Below are 13,376 nucleotides of genomic sequence, written 5' to 3'. Positions count from 1 at the left end.
ACAGGTTTGAAATGGGATTATTTTACTCCATTGAAATACTAGGTTTTGTTTTCCGAGCTGAAATAAGGTTGAAAGTGCTGAAATTCTACCCCTTCCCATACCACTTTCAGCCATGTGTGAAAGGTTGTGAACCCTACAAGGGATTGTCATTATTTTCATTTATCTTCGGGAGAAACATCCATAAAAAAGCCTTATCTAGACCTCAGAGATATCCCAAATGAAGAACATGCTCAAGAATGATACACTTTCATTGTTTAACAAAACTGGCTCGTCAAACAAAAACTCAGATATTCACATATTCCTGTGTGCAGAAATATGTGTACCTTTCAATAATGTGTGGCACCTCCGTTATGAGCTGTTACTTGAAGCTGTTATCTTGTATAGCCACTGCTCAGTCTTTGGTATCTTCCTTTAGGGATTTTGGCTCACTCCTCCTTACAGAACTCAGAAAGGTTTGAGGGCTGTCTTGCATGAACATTTTGCATGCTTGCATTTATGACCTCTCCAATTCTTTAAAATCTTTGGTTTGTTTGGTTAACTTCATACCCAATTATTTACACACCTGATTCTGCTTTCCTACTTTGATTTTACTAATGCAAGAATAGTTTCACTTATTTTTGTACCCGCACAAATTCTTTTCATTTTTATTTTTCTAGATGCACAGTGCTCTAAACGCATATGAAATTGGTATATCAATGCTAAATTGAATTTCAGAAAGGCTAATCCTGACTAATTTTCATCATAAAAACTGTACATTTCTACAATGGGTTCACAAACATTCAGGCATGGCTTTACAAGTTTACCTTCAGAATGACCATAAACTGGCAGGGGCAACCTGTCTGGGCCCTCCTCTCCATACGGTCCGTGGTACCTTACATACGAGCGGCTAATGACACTTAACCTTCCGCGGCACTGATGCCCCAGTAAAGAGTTACAGAGGTCTCGCATGAAAGGCTCTCTTTGTCTCAGTTCACCAGATCAAAGGCGTTCGGTTTATGTCTCCCTCCTTTTCAACCCTTTGTTTCCAATTCCAATGTTTCCAGGTAGAGAAGAGTTTTTTTTTTTGGTAGCTTTGTACTAGGCTGTGCTTGTGCTGCCTCACCCCTGTACTATCCACCTGAGCAGCAGCAGCAAAGACCACGCTGCTGGCACCTTGTGACATAAGCAGTGACGCTAAGGGGAATATATAACCAAAATGTCATGTGATCAAAAATTTTCTCTGCAGAAAAAACCAGAAGGTAAGAGTTTGTCACGTGATGTCCTGACATTTTGTGACTGTATATAACGCTGATGCAGTACTCTTTTTACTCCTTATACCTACATATAGTCTTTTTTGTGAGTATGAAACAGATGCAGGACAATCTTTTTGCAAGTATGAACCTTCACTTTAGCAAGATAAATTGAAGTGATACTCCACCAAAAATGTAATAAAGTAAAATTGAATTTCATGTCATTGAATAGAATTAACAGTAGAGAAAGAGAGCACCAAAAACTCTATCAGAAGAGGTATCCAGAGTGATTTGGATAGACGTAATACATTTGCACGTACTCAAATCATAAAAATTAATTTGGATCTTTTTTCAGAATCTTCTGCTACTAACACTATTTTATGACAGGGGAAGGATCACATTTTCTGAAATGATGACAAAGGCCAGCCATATATATTTAAAGTTACATTTATCTGGTCTGTATTTGGGGATAATTTCTCTCTGCTCAATTTGCTTGCATGTTGTCTTGCTCTGCTTGACAACTATGGCTTTTTCGGAGAATGTTCAATGAGTTGAAACTTTTTTTGTGGAGTATTGCTTTGATTTTACCGTGGCTCACATAAACAGTGATCTGTGGTTAACGACTTGAAATTTTGCCAGCATTCCAGCATTATGAACATCACCCCAAGTTATCATTACGTCATCAACATTCATTGATAAGTTGCTTATATGTCACAACACAAACATTTTTCTCTTTGCTATTCATTTTTTCCCCCAGATTGTTCATTCAACCCCTCCAAGGGGGTCCCCTGATTTCGACAAAAAATAATTCATGTTTTTTTTTGGTAATAAAATCTGCACTCGTGCCGTTGTGTTGAAAAGCGAAAAGCGGAAGTAGCTACGTAGCTAAACCTTTCGGTGGGCGTGCCCAAGCGAAACTCGCCCTTTACGCCCCTCCCCTCCCCTCCCCCCCAGGCACTATAAGAAGCGCTGCCAGGGGCGCATGCGGAAGCACGTGGGGGACCTGTGCCTGCAGGCGGGCATGCTGCAGGACGCCCTGGTCCACTACCACATGGCCGTGGAGCTGCTGCGCTCCGTCAATGACTTCCTGTGGCTCGGGGGTAAGTGCTTTGCATTACATTACATTACATTATTGGCATTTAGCAGACTTACATTGCATCCATTTATACAGCTGGATATATACTGAAGCAATGCAGGTTAAGTACCTCGCTCAAGGGTACAACGGCAGTGTCCTACCCAGGAATCGAACCTATGACCTTTCGGCTACAAGCCCAGTTCCTTACCCACTACGCTACGCTGCCTTTGCATGCGGTCTTCAACGGCTGACCCAGGATCAGTTTAGTGAAGTATTAAACCAGGGGCTCTCTGTTTTCTAAATGCAATTTATCAGTACAGTGATGGATCTCATGGTCTGGATCCTGACTGCCCCAGTCCCAAGTCCCAGCTGTGGTTAGCAGCCTTTTAGCTTCCCCCAGTGAGAAAGGGTTATGGTTGGAGGCTACTCCTAAATTTATTGAGCATGACCAACCTACTCCCCTGACATCCTTACACAAAAACACCAGTTCCCCACATCAGCCTATGGTTGATTCTCGCAATTGTCACATCTGACAAGGATGGACAGTTTAAATTAGAAATGCAGTCCAGCAGCTTGGGCATTGCACCTGGTTTTTCCACTAAACTTGATTTAAACGTGATTGACAAAGTTGGGGTATTTGGCTGCACACAGAGTATCATAGCCTGTAGTAAATGTGAAGAATTGGGAGTTTGGATATTGTTTCAAAAGAACTAGAGTGATGTCACCACACAAATGGCCTGTTCTGTGCCAATCAGTAGGCTTAAATGACCCTACACAGGAGGGAGCAAAATTATGGTTTCCAGCAGTTGGGAAGGCTGACACCCAAAGAATTTCTGATATTGATCCCATGTTTTAAGTCAGTGTTTCATAACAAAATTATTATGGGTTCTGGTTATAGTGAGGGGCAATGATCCATGTGAAAATATTCTACATTGTGTACTTGCCATAATCTTTATGTGGAAAAACATGAAACTTGGGTCAGAATATGCTCCCACTGTGATGAGCCAGTGCTGTTTGGGAACTGACATATAAGCCTGTTTGCCAACATACTGGTACAGAACCGGTTATTTCTTTGTTGTCTATTGGAGAAGAAGCAAGTCAGTAGTTATTTCAGGTGCAAACCAGTTCCTTACAAACGATAAATTGAAAACAACAACAGTCCCCATCCCTCCAGCATTCGAGTTTCACATTGATGAATACATTAAAGCATCCTACAGTGATGTACATTCAGGGAATGACTAATTTTTTGCCAGCCATCAGTGAGTAGAAAAGGGCCACAGAACAGTACCTTAATGAGATGTGCCCTTAACAATTCTCACAGACGATTAAAGGCTTCAGAGTAGCACCTTTAAGGTTGGGTTTGAACTGGGGTCAAACGGTCACCTGCAGGAGAATTCATGGCTAAAGCAGATGTGCGTTTTACTGCTGCACAAACAGCCGTGATGTAGTGCGCTGGAGTGGAGCCGGCGGCGCTTCCTCCGGCCTGTTAGGAGTGCTGACAGCCACGTTTCCTGTCTCCAGCTGCTCTGGAGGGCCTGTGCTCTGCCTCGGTGATTTACCACTACCCAGGAGGCACCGGGGGCAAGTCCGGCAGCCGCAAACCCAGCATCTCCCAAGCGGCGGACGCGGGGAAGAGGCACCGCCCAGGTAAAACCCGCCCCCCCCCTCCTCCAAATCGTTGCCGGAGTCGCGACTCTGCTTCCCACGGCGGAATGATAGTGTCTCAACGGCCAGGGTACTGTACCGGCTTTGGAATCTGGATTCGTCTGTTGTACGTTCACTCTTGAGTTTGACAGAGCAAGCTCAAGAACGAAACGCTCTGGAGACATGGTACACGGAGGAGAACATTTCAGGTTTTAAACTTTAAACTTGATTAGGCACGACTTGTTTTGCAAACGCCAATAAAATGACTGTTACCGGCAGACATAAAACAAAGTTTTCAGACGGCAAGTATTTATACAATTGGCTGGAGTAAGCTAAAGATGAGGGCTGCATTCAATTAGCGGAGTGCTGCAGAACATTTCAAAGCCGCTGGTGAAGGAGGAGACCGGAACCTCACCTCCGGCGTGCTCTCCGTGAAAGGTTTTATGACTCCGCCTTTTGAATGCTCCCCTGACATTACTATTCACTTCAAAACGTATGAAATATTAATGCGTACTCATTTTTCCTGAATGGCAAACTCTGTTGTTTTGTAGTCTCAAATTTTTTTTTTTTTTACCCACTGTACAAAACCTAGATCTTTCTTTGTGAAAGAAGTTTCAGCATTTGAAAGCCATGATAGTGTGTCCTGCTAAAGCTCTAGCCCCAGTTGCAGCGATGTATCCTGTGGCCTGTAACTGAATCCTGACCACACCTGTAGGTTTGGGGGGGAAACGGGGCAACATGTCACCCCCAATATTTTTATATGAAGCTTGCGAGACTTGATACTTGACTACACGACCGTAGGTGGTCCAGTACTGCTTTCCCCCCAAAGTTGAAATTAATCTTATGCCGACGATCTTGACTGTGCCAGTGCAGTCTGTGGCTAGGAGTCCAGTGAGCTGGCGGCCAACTGGTCGTGGCATCGCATCAACGCACTGCAAACGCACGTCCTGGTTGTAAATACTCAATGTGCGTTCTCATGTCCCTGTGGAGCTAATAATCCTGACGCCCCCAGGAGGCGATCCAAGACGGTTGTGAAAGACTGTGTGGAGTAATGCACAAATGGAAGAACACTGCTTCATCCTGTTGTTGCCTGCTATAGCGCCCCTCGTTGCGACGCTTGACACTCCAGTTCACACTTGCGTTGCGTTAAGAATTTCAGATGACACATTTTAGATCGCAGCTACGCGCAAGATCAACTTTGCGTAGCTGGAAGCATCTGCCCGTATACGTATGGTATGTTTCCGGCCTAGGTCTTTAGCGCTGTCATCAACCATGAAGGAAGTCGCAATGGTGGGGATTACTAATACGTTTGGGCCTCAGAAAAGTCAGTTGAACTACTGGGTAGAAAATGACATGAGGGAAAGAAACGACGTGAGAAAGTGAAAAATGTCTCCCAAGAACGTTGTGAATGGCGGGAGAGGCGGTAATGAGAATCGCGGTTGCTGTTTGCGGGATGCCCCGGCAGACGAGCTGTTGTTAGCTTAGCTTCCTGGCTTAGCTGCTGCTGCTTCTATGTGCATGGGCTGTCTCTTCAGCCACTTTCCCTTAAGCCACAAACAGTAGCCAGTCAGCAAACCCATATCCACATTTTTCAAGGAGGGAAATGCAGATTAACATCATTTCATTTTTCCTCATGAAAAACCCCATTCTTTTTCCTTTTTACTGAATTTAATAACTGTCGTGAATTATTTTACTTGAATATTTTTATGCATTTTCTTTTTAATGATGACTTGTAGATTTTAGTAGTGGTTTTATCAAAAAATAAAACCCTGGGTAAGTGTTTGATTGGTTGGAATCCTGATTTGGGTTTGGCTGTGCAATCAGTGTTTTTATTTGCCCAGCTGAACACAAATTGTTTCCATGCTTATAGATTTAATTCATTTTTACTATGGAATACATTCAAGCTCCTGTGTGTCATGTCTTTACGTGTGTTCTTATGTAAGTATATGAAATTATAATTCCAAGTTCTTTCTTCTTCTAAGTATTTTTCAGAGAAGAGCCATACATCAGTGGGTTCAAGTGGCTTTCATTTTGATTTCGCCAAATACATGTTGCTGTTAAAAGGCCCCTGTAACAATGAATGGCTCGAATAAAAGTATGTGAGCCAGATAAGCCTGAGACAAAGCTTGAGCACGGTCGTAACAGATGTTGAAGAAATGGATTCCCAGGAAGGCAAGCCTCTAGCTGCCCCTGGGAGGAAGACACGGCCCTATATTACCCAGAGACCCTTTCTGTGGTTTTAAATGTTATAAAAAAAGAACAAGCTTTGTGTGTGTGTGTGTGCGTGTGTGTGTGTGTGTGTGTGTGCGCGCGTGTGTGTGTGTTGAGTCTTCCTGCATGTCTAACAGGATCCTGCATGCTGTTTTTGAGGTCCAGCGGCATTGTTTGCGTTTGTCAGGCGTGAAAGAATATTTCCATGCTTCTTGACACAAACTTTGTCTTAATTACAAAAACAGCAATTATCCAATTCGGCAAATAAGCTCTTCCAGAATCAGGCGACTCTTAGGGACCGACTGAAAGATTAGTTCATGATGAGACATTTAGTGTACTGCAGAGAACAGTCAGAACAGCACAGTGCGCTGATGAACTAGAAAATAAGTGGCACTTAGGAGGGCCAAAAATCAGCGAATGTTCAGAATTCAGCAAGTCCATTTCATGCCTAAAGGGCAACAAAGTTTGTGTGAACCCGGAGCATAGAAATGGTGGGAACTAATGCCTAAATTAACTGCGCTTTGTGTCATGGAGTGAAACTGCATTCTTTCTCTCTGTCTGTAGGGGCACAGGAAGTTCTCATTGATCCAGGTACTGTATCCATTGGCTCGTAGCTGTAGACATGCCTGTGTTTGTCCATGGCGTTGTGTGCTTGTGCTTGTGCTTCGATCCCGCCTCGTGGCTTCTGGTTCAAGTGACCACCTTCCCTACTAGACTGATTACCTGGGCGCTTTTGGTAGCAGCGTGACTCTACAGCAGGGCTGCCCAATCAGGTTCCTGGGCAGATCAGCCGTCCTCGTAGGTTTTCACTCCAACCCTAAGGAGGCACATCTCATTCAACAGCTGGAGATCTCATTGAGCTGCTAATTAGTAGAATCAGGTATGCCATATTAGGGTTGAAATGAAAACCTACAGGACTGCTCTACAGCATCTTTTCTGAATATGAAACGAAGCCCATATTTATAAAGCATCAAGTAGGAGTGCTGATCTAGGGTCAGTTTTCTCTTTTTATTCCAAAATTAGCATGGTTAGGATAAGGATGAGAGAATCCTGAATCTGACCTCCTACTCTGACGGGCTTTATAAATTTGGACTTTGGGGTTTCTTTCTGTTCTTGTGGAGATGTCCCATGATAAATGCCCCTCTCTTACCTGGTTCTCTTTGTGATCCCCTTTGAATCCTCGCTGCCATTGAAGTCATCATCTTTAATTGAACTTCTATTTTATCTGCTCAAAATGACATTTTTTTAAGTAGTTCTGCTGTGTGTAGTTTCTGTAATGACCAGAAGATGGCATTATTATGACTGAAATATAGTAGAACCTTGCTGCAGCATTGCAGTGATTTATTTGCAAGTGCGCAAGAACCTTTTTGATGGGAAGCACAGGTATACACAAGTTCTCAGTTAATTCAAATGCCAGTTATAAAAACTTTATGGCATACATCTATTGGATGAGTATGTTATATAATTGAGGACCTTTCCATTGTTTTTCCGTAAAATCAGATTTTTGTGTATTGCATTGTATTTTCACCACCCTTTCTAGAAGATATTTCTGCATTTTGTGTATATGGTACATGCTATGTTCCATGTACTCTCACATGTAACGGAATCCCTATCCCATTGGAACTATGCTGGTTTGGAGTCGAGTTTTGTCAATGTCGCTAGCTGCTGTTTATGAAAAATTTAGCTTCGGGTTCCAAACTTCCCACGCAGTGCCTGCCTACAGAGGCGGAGCTTATGTTCAAACCCGCCCCCACAGATGACCAGCCAGTCAGGTGTTGCTACCGTGCTGAGGGGCACAATATCAGCAGACTATCTGGGAGCTGTTGCTATTGAACCTGCTGCTTTTTCGATTGGAATCCCTGCTTCCTCATACTCTGCTGCCCTGCAGTGCTCGGGAACTCTGGGCAGGGGAGTGGCTATTCACAAGTGTAAAGCCTTCGTCTTCCCTTTCGTTACTAAGTAACGCCCCTTTCCCGCCACCAGGAACTGCCCCCCCCCCCCGGCTCTGAAAGCCAATCATTGGAGTGCTCATTGAACACGGGCAGCCATTTCAGGCAGGTCGTGACCGTACAGGCTCCATTGCAACAAAGGCACTTACATTTCAGGAAATTACTCGCTGCCATTGACACTTGTTATGAATTGCGTTATTCCCTGTATCTGCGAGTGTCTCAAGCTCTGCCATGAGCAAGATCAGCCGCTGCATACCCCAGCTCCAAAAGCTGCTTTCACAGAATGTCTTCTGACCGCAGAACGGACTGGAGTGTTTTTTTGCTTTTCTACGTGGCTTCTTTACAACAAATGCGAAACTTTTCTAACTGTATCCGCACCCCGGGACACACAAAGTAAATAACTTTTGCAGATAATCACCAATACTTCTAAGCACACAGATAACAACGGGTGATAATGTCTGGATAAAAATGTTCTTTTTTTTACGGCCAATAGTTTTTCTTCACGACTGTCCCCTGCTGATTGGTTGAGAAGTGTTCCCGCCAGTACAGCTGCATGGCAGACTGCCTGGATTCTGCCGTGCTGCTTCGAACATCGTCCCCCCCCCCCCCCACTCGCGGTCCAGGACCCACCTGATGAGCGAACACATTATCTGCGTCCCAGCACTTGTTAAATTGTAGCTGGAAATACGTTCAAACGCAGACTTACAATGCTTAAGTACAGTTGTGTGGCATAACAACTGCCTTTGATCTGTAACTGGATTAATTTGATTGATGTAAATATGAGTGAATAGTGGATTTCTATATACCTTCTTTTTCTTCTAATTTGTCTTCTCCCAACCCCCATAACCCCAAGTGGGTTCCACCCCAGTTTTAGTATCACTGACCTAGTCCTTTGCCTTAATAATAACAAAGATTTTAATATGCAGTGCATTGAAAAAGTATTTGCGAAGTATTGCATATTTGTCACACTGAATGGTTTCAGATCTTTAGACAAAATTTCATATTAGACAAAGCAAACCGGAGTACACGCAAAAAACATTTAAAAAATTATTTCATTTCTTAAATGGAGAAAGTTATCAAACACCCATATCACCCATCTGCATTGTAGTAGCGATGCAGTGTAGTAACTGAGTGGACTCTTGAAAACAGAAGTGGTGTCTGCATTTTTTGCTGAAAGTTGAATAGTGAACAACACAGAGTTTAACGCTCTGGTTTACAAAGATGTCGGTAAACAACAGAGATGTGACCCCTTCTTCAGCCCCCCTGTCTGTGCGACCTTTTATAATGATGCTGGTATGGAAATGTAAAAAACTTATCACAGCAGACTGTATCTTCTAAAAAGATTCAGAACGTGACCTACTGGTGTACGTATGGTGTAAAATCTGACTTTTTTCAGTGTTGTATTTACATTGACATAAAAAGTGAAAGCACTGCTTTGCTGTCCTTGGTGCGCTGAAACACAGCGCCTCTGAACGCCCAATCACAGCTTCCCTAACTCGCTGTCCTTGCATGGAAATCGGTGTCTTTCTGCATTTTTCTAGTGACGTATAAAGTGTACATTACTGTGTGACGTCTTGGTGTGTGATTGTTTTTTTTTGGTTGCGCAATCGTATTGGCGACTGCCAAGCTTTGGACAGTCCGGTCCCCATTTGTGCGTGCCCGGCCATTTGCATGGAACCTCCAGCGAAGCATGTCGGAAACGGCCAGGGATGACACGTTTACCCGATATCCACCCTGTCCTCGCTCCCCTCCCCTTCTCGCCGAACTGTCTGAAGAGCGTGTTTGGGTCGGGGGTGCGGACCGAGTGCTCTGTCGTTAACGTCTGCTTTGGTCTTCGCGAGTGCAGGCGCCCTCACCGCCAACGGGATCAGCGCCGACACCAGCAGCGAGATCGGTCGTGCCAAGAACTGCCTGAGCCCGGAGGACATCATAGAGAAGTACAAGGAGGCCATCTCCTACTATGGAAAGGTACTGTGTGTGTGTGTGTGTGCGTGCGCACTTTCAAATGAGTGTGTTTCTACTCACCAGTGACATTGGTATTTTTAGAATAAAGTTTTATTTCGTTGTAGGGGTGAAGAAACGTGTTCTGGATTTTTTGAAGCCATTATACCCCATTATTAAGGTTGTGAATTTTGCTTGCCTGATTTTTCTTCGGTCTGTTCTCTGGTTCTACCACCAGGCGTCAGTGCGCTCAACATAATGGAAGTAATTAAATTAGGCAATCTCACCAAGTGCATGAGTAATTGGCGTGAAATTGAAATGGAAGCCAATTAAGATTAACCTTAAAACTGCAGATAGGACGACTGCCTGGAATGCTGAAAATTTGGGGCGCAGACAGAGATTATAAAATAATAATACTTTCAGGGAGCATGTAGAACAATCTGTCATGGCTGCAGGGCCGGAGGGCTGCTGTGCAGTGAATTTCTCTGGTTTACAGCCGTGGCCAATTATGAATGGCCCTGCGGGTCTCTCAGCTACAGCCATAGCACCCCAGCTTGGTAAGGCTACGATTCTGGAGCGTGGTGCAGAGTGCTGTGCTAAGGCATTTTCCCCTATCGGCATACTATTTTTTCAATTCTTATAAACAGTGGCAAAATGATATGCAGCTGTCAATCATCCTGCCCCATATGAGCCCTCACTGAAGCCAAATGGAATTATATATGGAAACCTCTGACACCTTTGACACCTTGACTTGGATTTTCTTCCATAAATATAGCAGACTGTGGAGCACTGATTAATTCTGGCAGTGGCAAGCTCCACTTGCGTGAGAAACCGTGTATCCAGCGGGGCCAGGGATCCTAGTGCTGCAGAAGCTGATGCAACACTGCGGCCCGTGTTCTCAAAGCCTCTCAGAGTAGCAGTGCTGATCTGAGATCAGCTTTGCCTTTTAAATTCTGATTGATGAGCGAAGATCCTGGATCAGAACTCCTGATCTGAGATACTCTGTGAATATGAGCCTGAGTTTCTTTGTGCTTGTGCAACCAGCTATTGAAGTTCTCCTTTGCTGATACATAATAAGGGTTTTTTGTGGAAATGTGTAAGAGGGCGCTTGGTGTGCGTGTTGGGGGTGGGGGGGTTGACGGGAGGGTCTGGGTGTCCTCCCCCAGAAAAGTGTAACATTATGGAAGTTCAGTTCATGCATTTCTATGACTTTTGAAATGTCAAATAACCACCCAAATGCATAATTAGTTGTGTAATAATTTCATCTTATTGTTAATTGACAAAGATAATTTGTTGTTGTTTAAAAATATAGTACTTTCTCAGACGTGCACACAATACCTCAATAATAGGAATGCCATTGCTTTTTTTGTCAGTAAAATTATTTGTACAAACTTGAAATGTTATCTAATTGCATATCAAACCTGCGACCTTTCGGTTACAAGCCCAGTTCCTTACCCACTGTGCTACACTCCGTCCGTCTTTACTTGATGGATACCTCAGAGGTGGCGTGCGATGCTTCGGTCTCTGACAGGGCTGATTCATTCTATTCGTTCAGCTTTCTTACTTAAAAACGAGGTTATCCTCTTCTGAGAAACGATCGTATTTTCACTTGTTTTGTGCTCGTTATGGTTCGTTCATTGTCAAAAGCAATTAGCAGTTGTTAGCTAGCTGCTGCCTGTCTCTCGTGAAGGCTTGATCAATATTCTAACGTCACATTGTGGCGCGAAGAATGCTCGAGCCTCGTCGGAAATCGTTCTGGTTTCTCACTTAATACACCGCGATTTCTCAATCAGTTTGAGAACAGTGGGTTGATTTGAAGACACACGGAGCCTGGTGATGGATTTTACGCTTTAATGAATGGTGAATTATTATATTACTGGTCATATTAAATCGAAGATTTCGACAAGTGGGCGCTCGGACATATAACAAGACGGCGCACCACCCTTGTTACCTCGTTTAGGAAAACGCCGGATAATGAAATATTTGTTGCTCCACACAAAAAGTTAGCAAAATTAATTGGAGTAAATAGCCTACAGCATTGCTGCGGTGGAGTATTTCTGATGCACGCACAGATGTTTCTAATTGGCTGAAATACTTATGTGTTATACCATTTATATTTCTACTGCGTAAAATTAGCTCTGTTGTGAGATCTATTTCCAGCTGTTGAACAACAGCTGACCTCACAACGTGCATATGCCGTCTGTCACACAGTCGACTTGGCTGCCAAATTTACCTTGCTCTGAAACTCTCTCCAGGTCCTGTATGCTTTTGGAGATCAACTGCTGATGTGTCTTCACAGTAACAGGAGTGGTCACAGAACTCATTTATCCATACAAGGTCAAGATGCTTGGTTAATATTTGCTTGGCTTTAAAGGACTGACCGAGCCCTTTGCTGAAACGAATCTTTTTCAGATAGTTCTCTTTTTTTCCAGCGACTTGGTCCAGGCACCTCTAGGTAAACTCCAAGAAACCTGTATAATTGGCTCACTGTTCAAGTACAGCCCAAGCTCAAACCAATAGGCCACAATTCTAATGTCTTAATAAGGGGGAGAGGTATCTGTCTCTTCTCAGTCCAATTTACAGATAATATTGCTTCCAGTTTGAAGTGAGGCTGTAATTATTGCTAGTTTTTCCCCCCATTTCCTCTGTGCTGCTTTTCATTATTTTCTGTTTGGGATGAAGCTGAAAAGATCTATCCAAGAGTGAGCTCCATAATGCTTGGGACAAAAATATATGCTTTCTTGATTTGGCTCTGCACTCAAGTGCACATTCTCAGCTTTTATTTAAGGGTATTTTTATACACTTTGGCTTCACCACGTAGAAATTACAGCACTTTTTATACATAGCACCCTAATTTCTGGGCACCATAATGTTTTGGAAATATTAATGATATGTAAATGAAAGTAGCCCTGTTCAGTACTTTCTCGCATATTCTTTGCATACAATGACTGCTTGAAGTCCGTCCCCCATTTACATCACCAGTTTCTGAGTATCTTCTCTGGTGATGCTCTGTCAGGCTTGTTCCGCAACCATCTTCAGTTCCTGTTTATTTCGGGGGCTAGTTACCTTAAGTTTTCTTTTCAGCATATGAAACACATGTCCGATTGGATTCAGATCTGGTGAATAACTTAACCAGTCAAGAATCTTCTGGTTTTTAGCTTTGAAAAACAAATTTTTTTCTTTATCAGTATGTATGGGATCATTGTCTTGCTGCAGGATGAAGCACCATCCAATGAGTTTGGAGGAATTTGCTGGAACTTGAGCAAATAAGATGCTTCTGTACACTTCAGAATTAATTCTGCCGCTGCTGTCAGCAGTTGCATCATC

The 13,376-nt window shown here is 43.4% G+C and overlaps 1 protein-coding gene across 1 annotated transcript in view; it reads left to right on the top strand.

The window, feature by feature from the left end:
* Positions 1-13,376, top strand: part of trappc9 (trafficking protein particle complex subunit 9) — a 307,504-nt gene that overhangs the window by 5,311 nt on the left and 288,817 nt on the right. The window contains exons 3-6 of the mRNA XM_064345606.1: positions 2,184-2,329; positions 3,826-3,951; positions 6,724-6,750; positions 9,955-10,076. Coding sequence (XP_064201676.1) covers positions 2,184-2,329; positions 3,826-3,951; positions 6,724-6,750; positions 9,955-10,076 — 421 coding nt within the window. The remainder of the gene's footprint in view (positions 1-2,183; positions 2,330-3,825; positions 3,952-6,723; positions 6,751-9,954; positions 10,077-13,376) is intronic.

This window comes from Anguilla rostrata, chromosome 8 (genome assembly GCF_018555375.3).
Source record: "Anguilla rostrata isolate EN2019 chromosome 8, ASM1855537v3, whole genome shotgun sequence".
Taxonomy (NCBI): Eukaryota; Metazoa; Chordata; class Actinopteri; order Anguilliformes; family Anguillidae; genus Anguilla; species Anguilla rostrata.
This window is presented reverse-complemented; position numbering and strand designations above follow the sequence as displayed.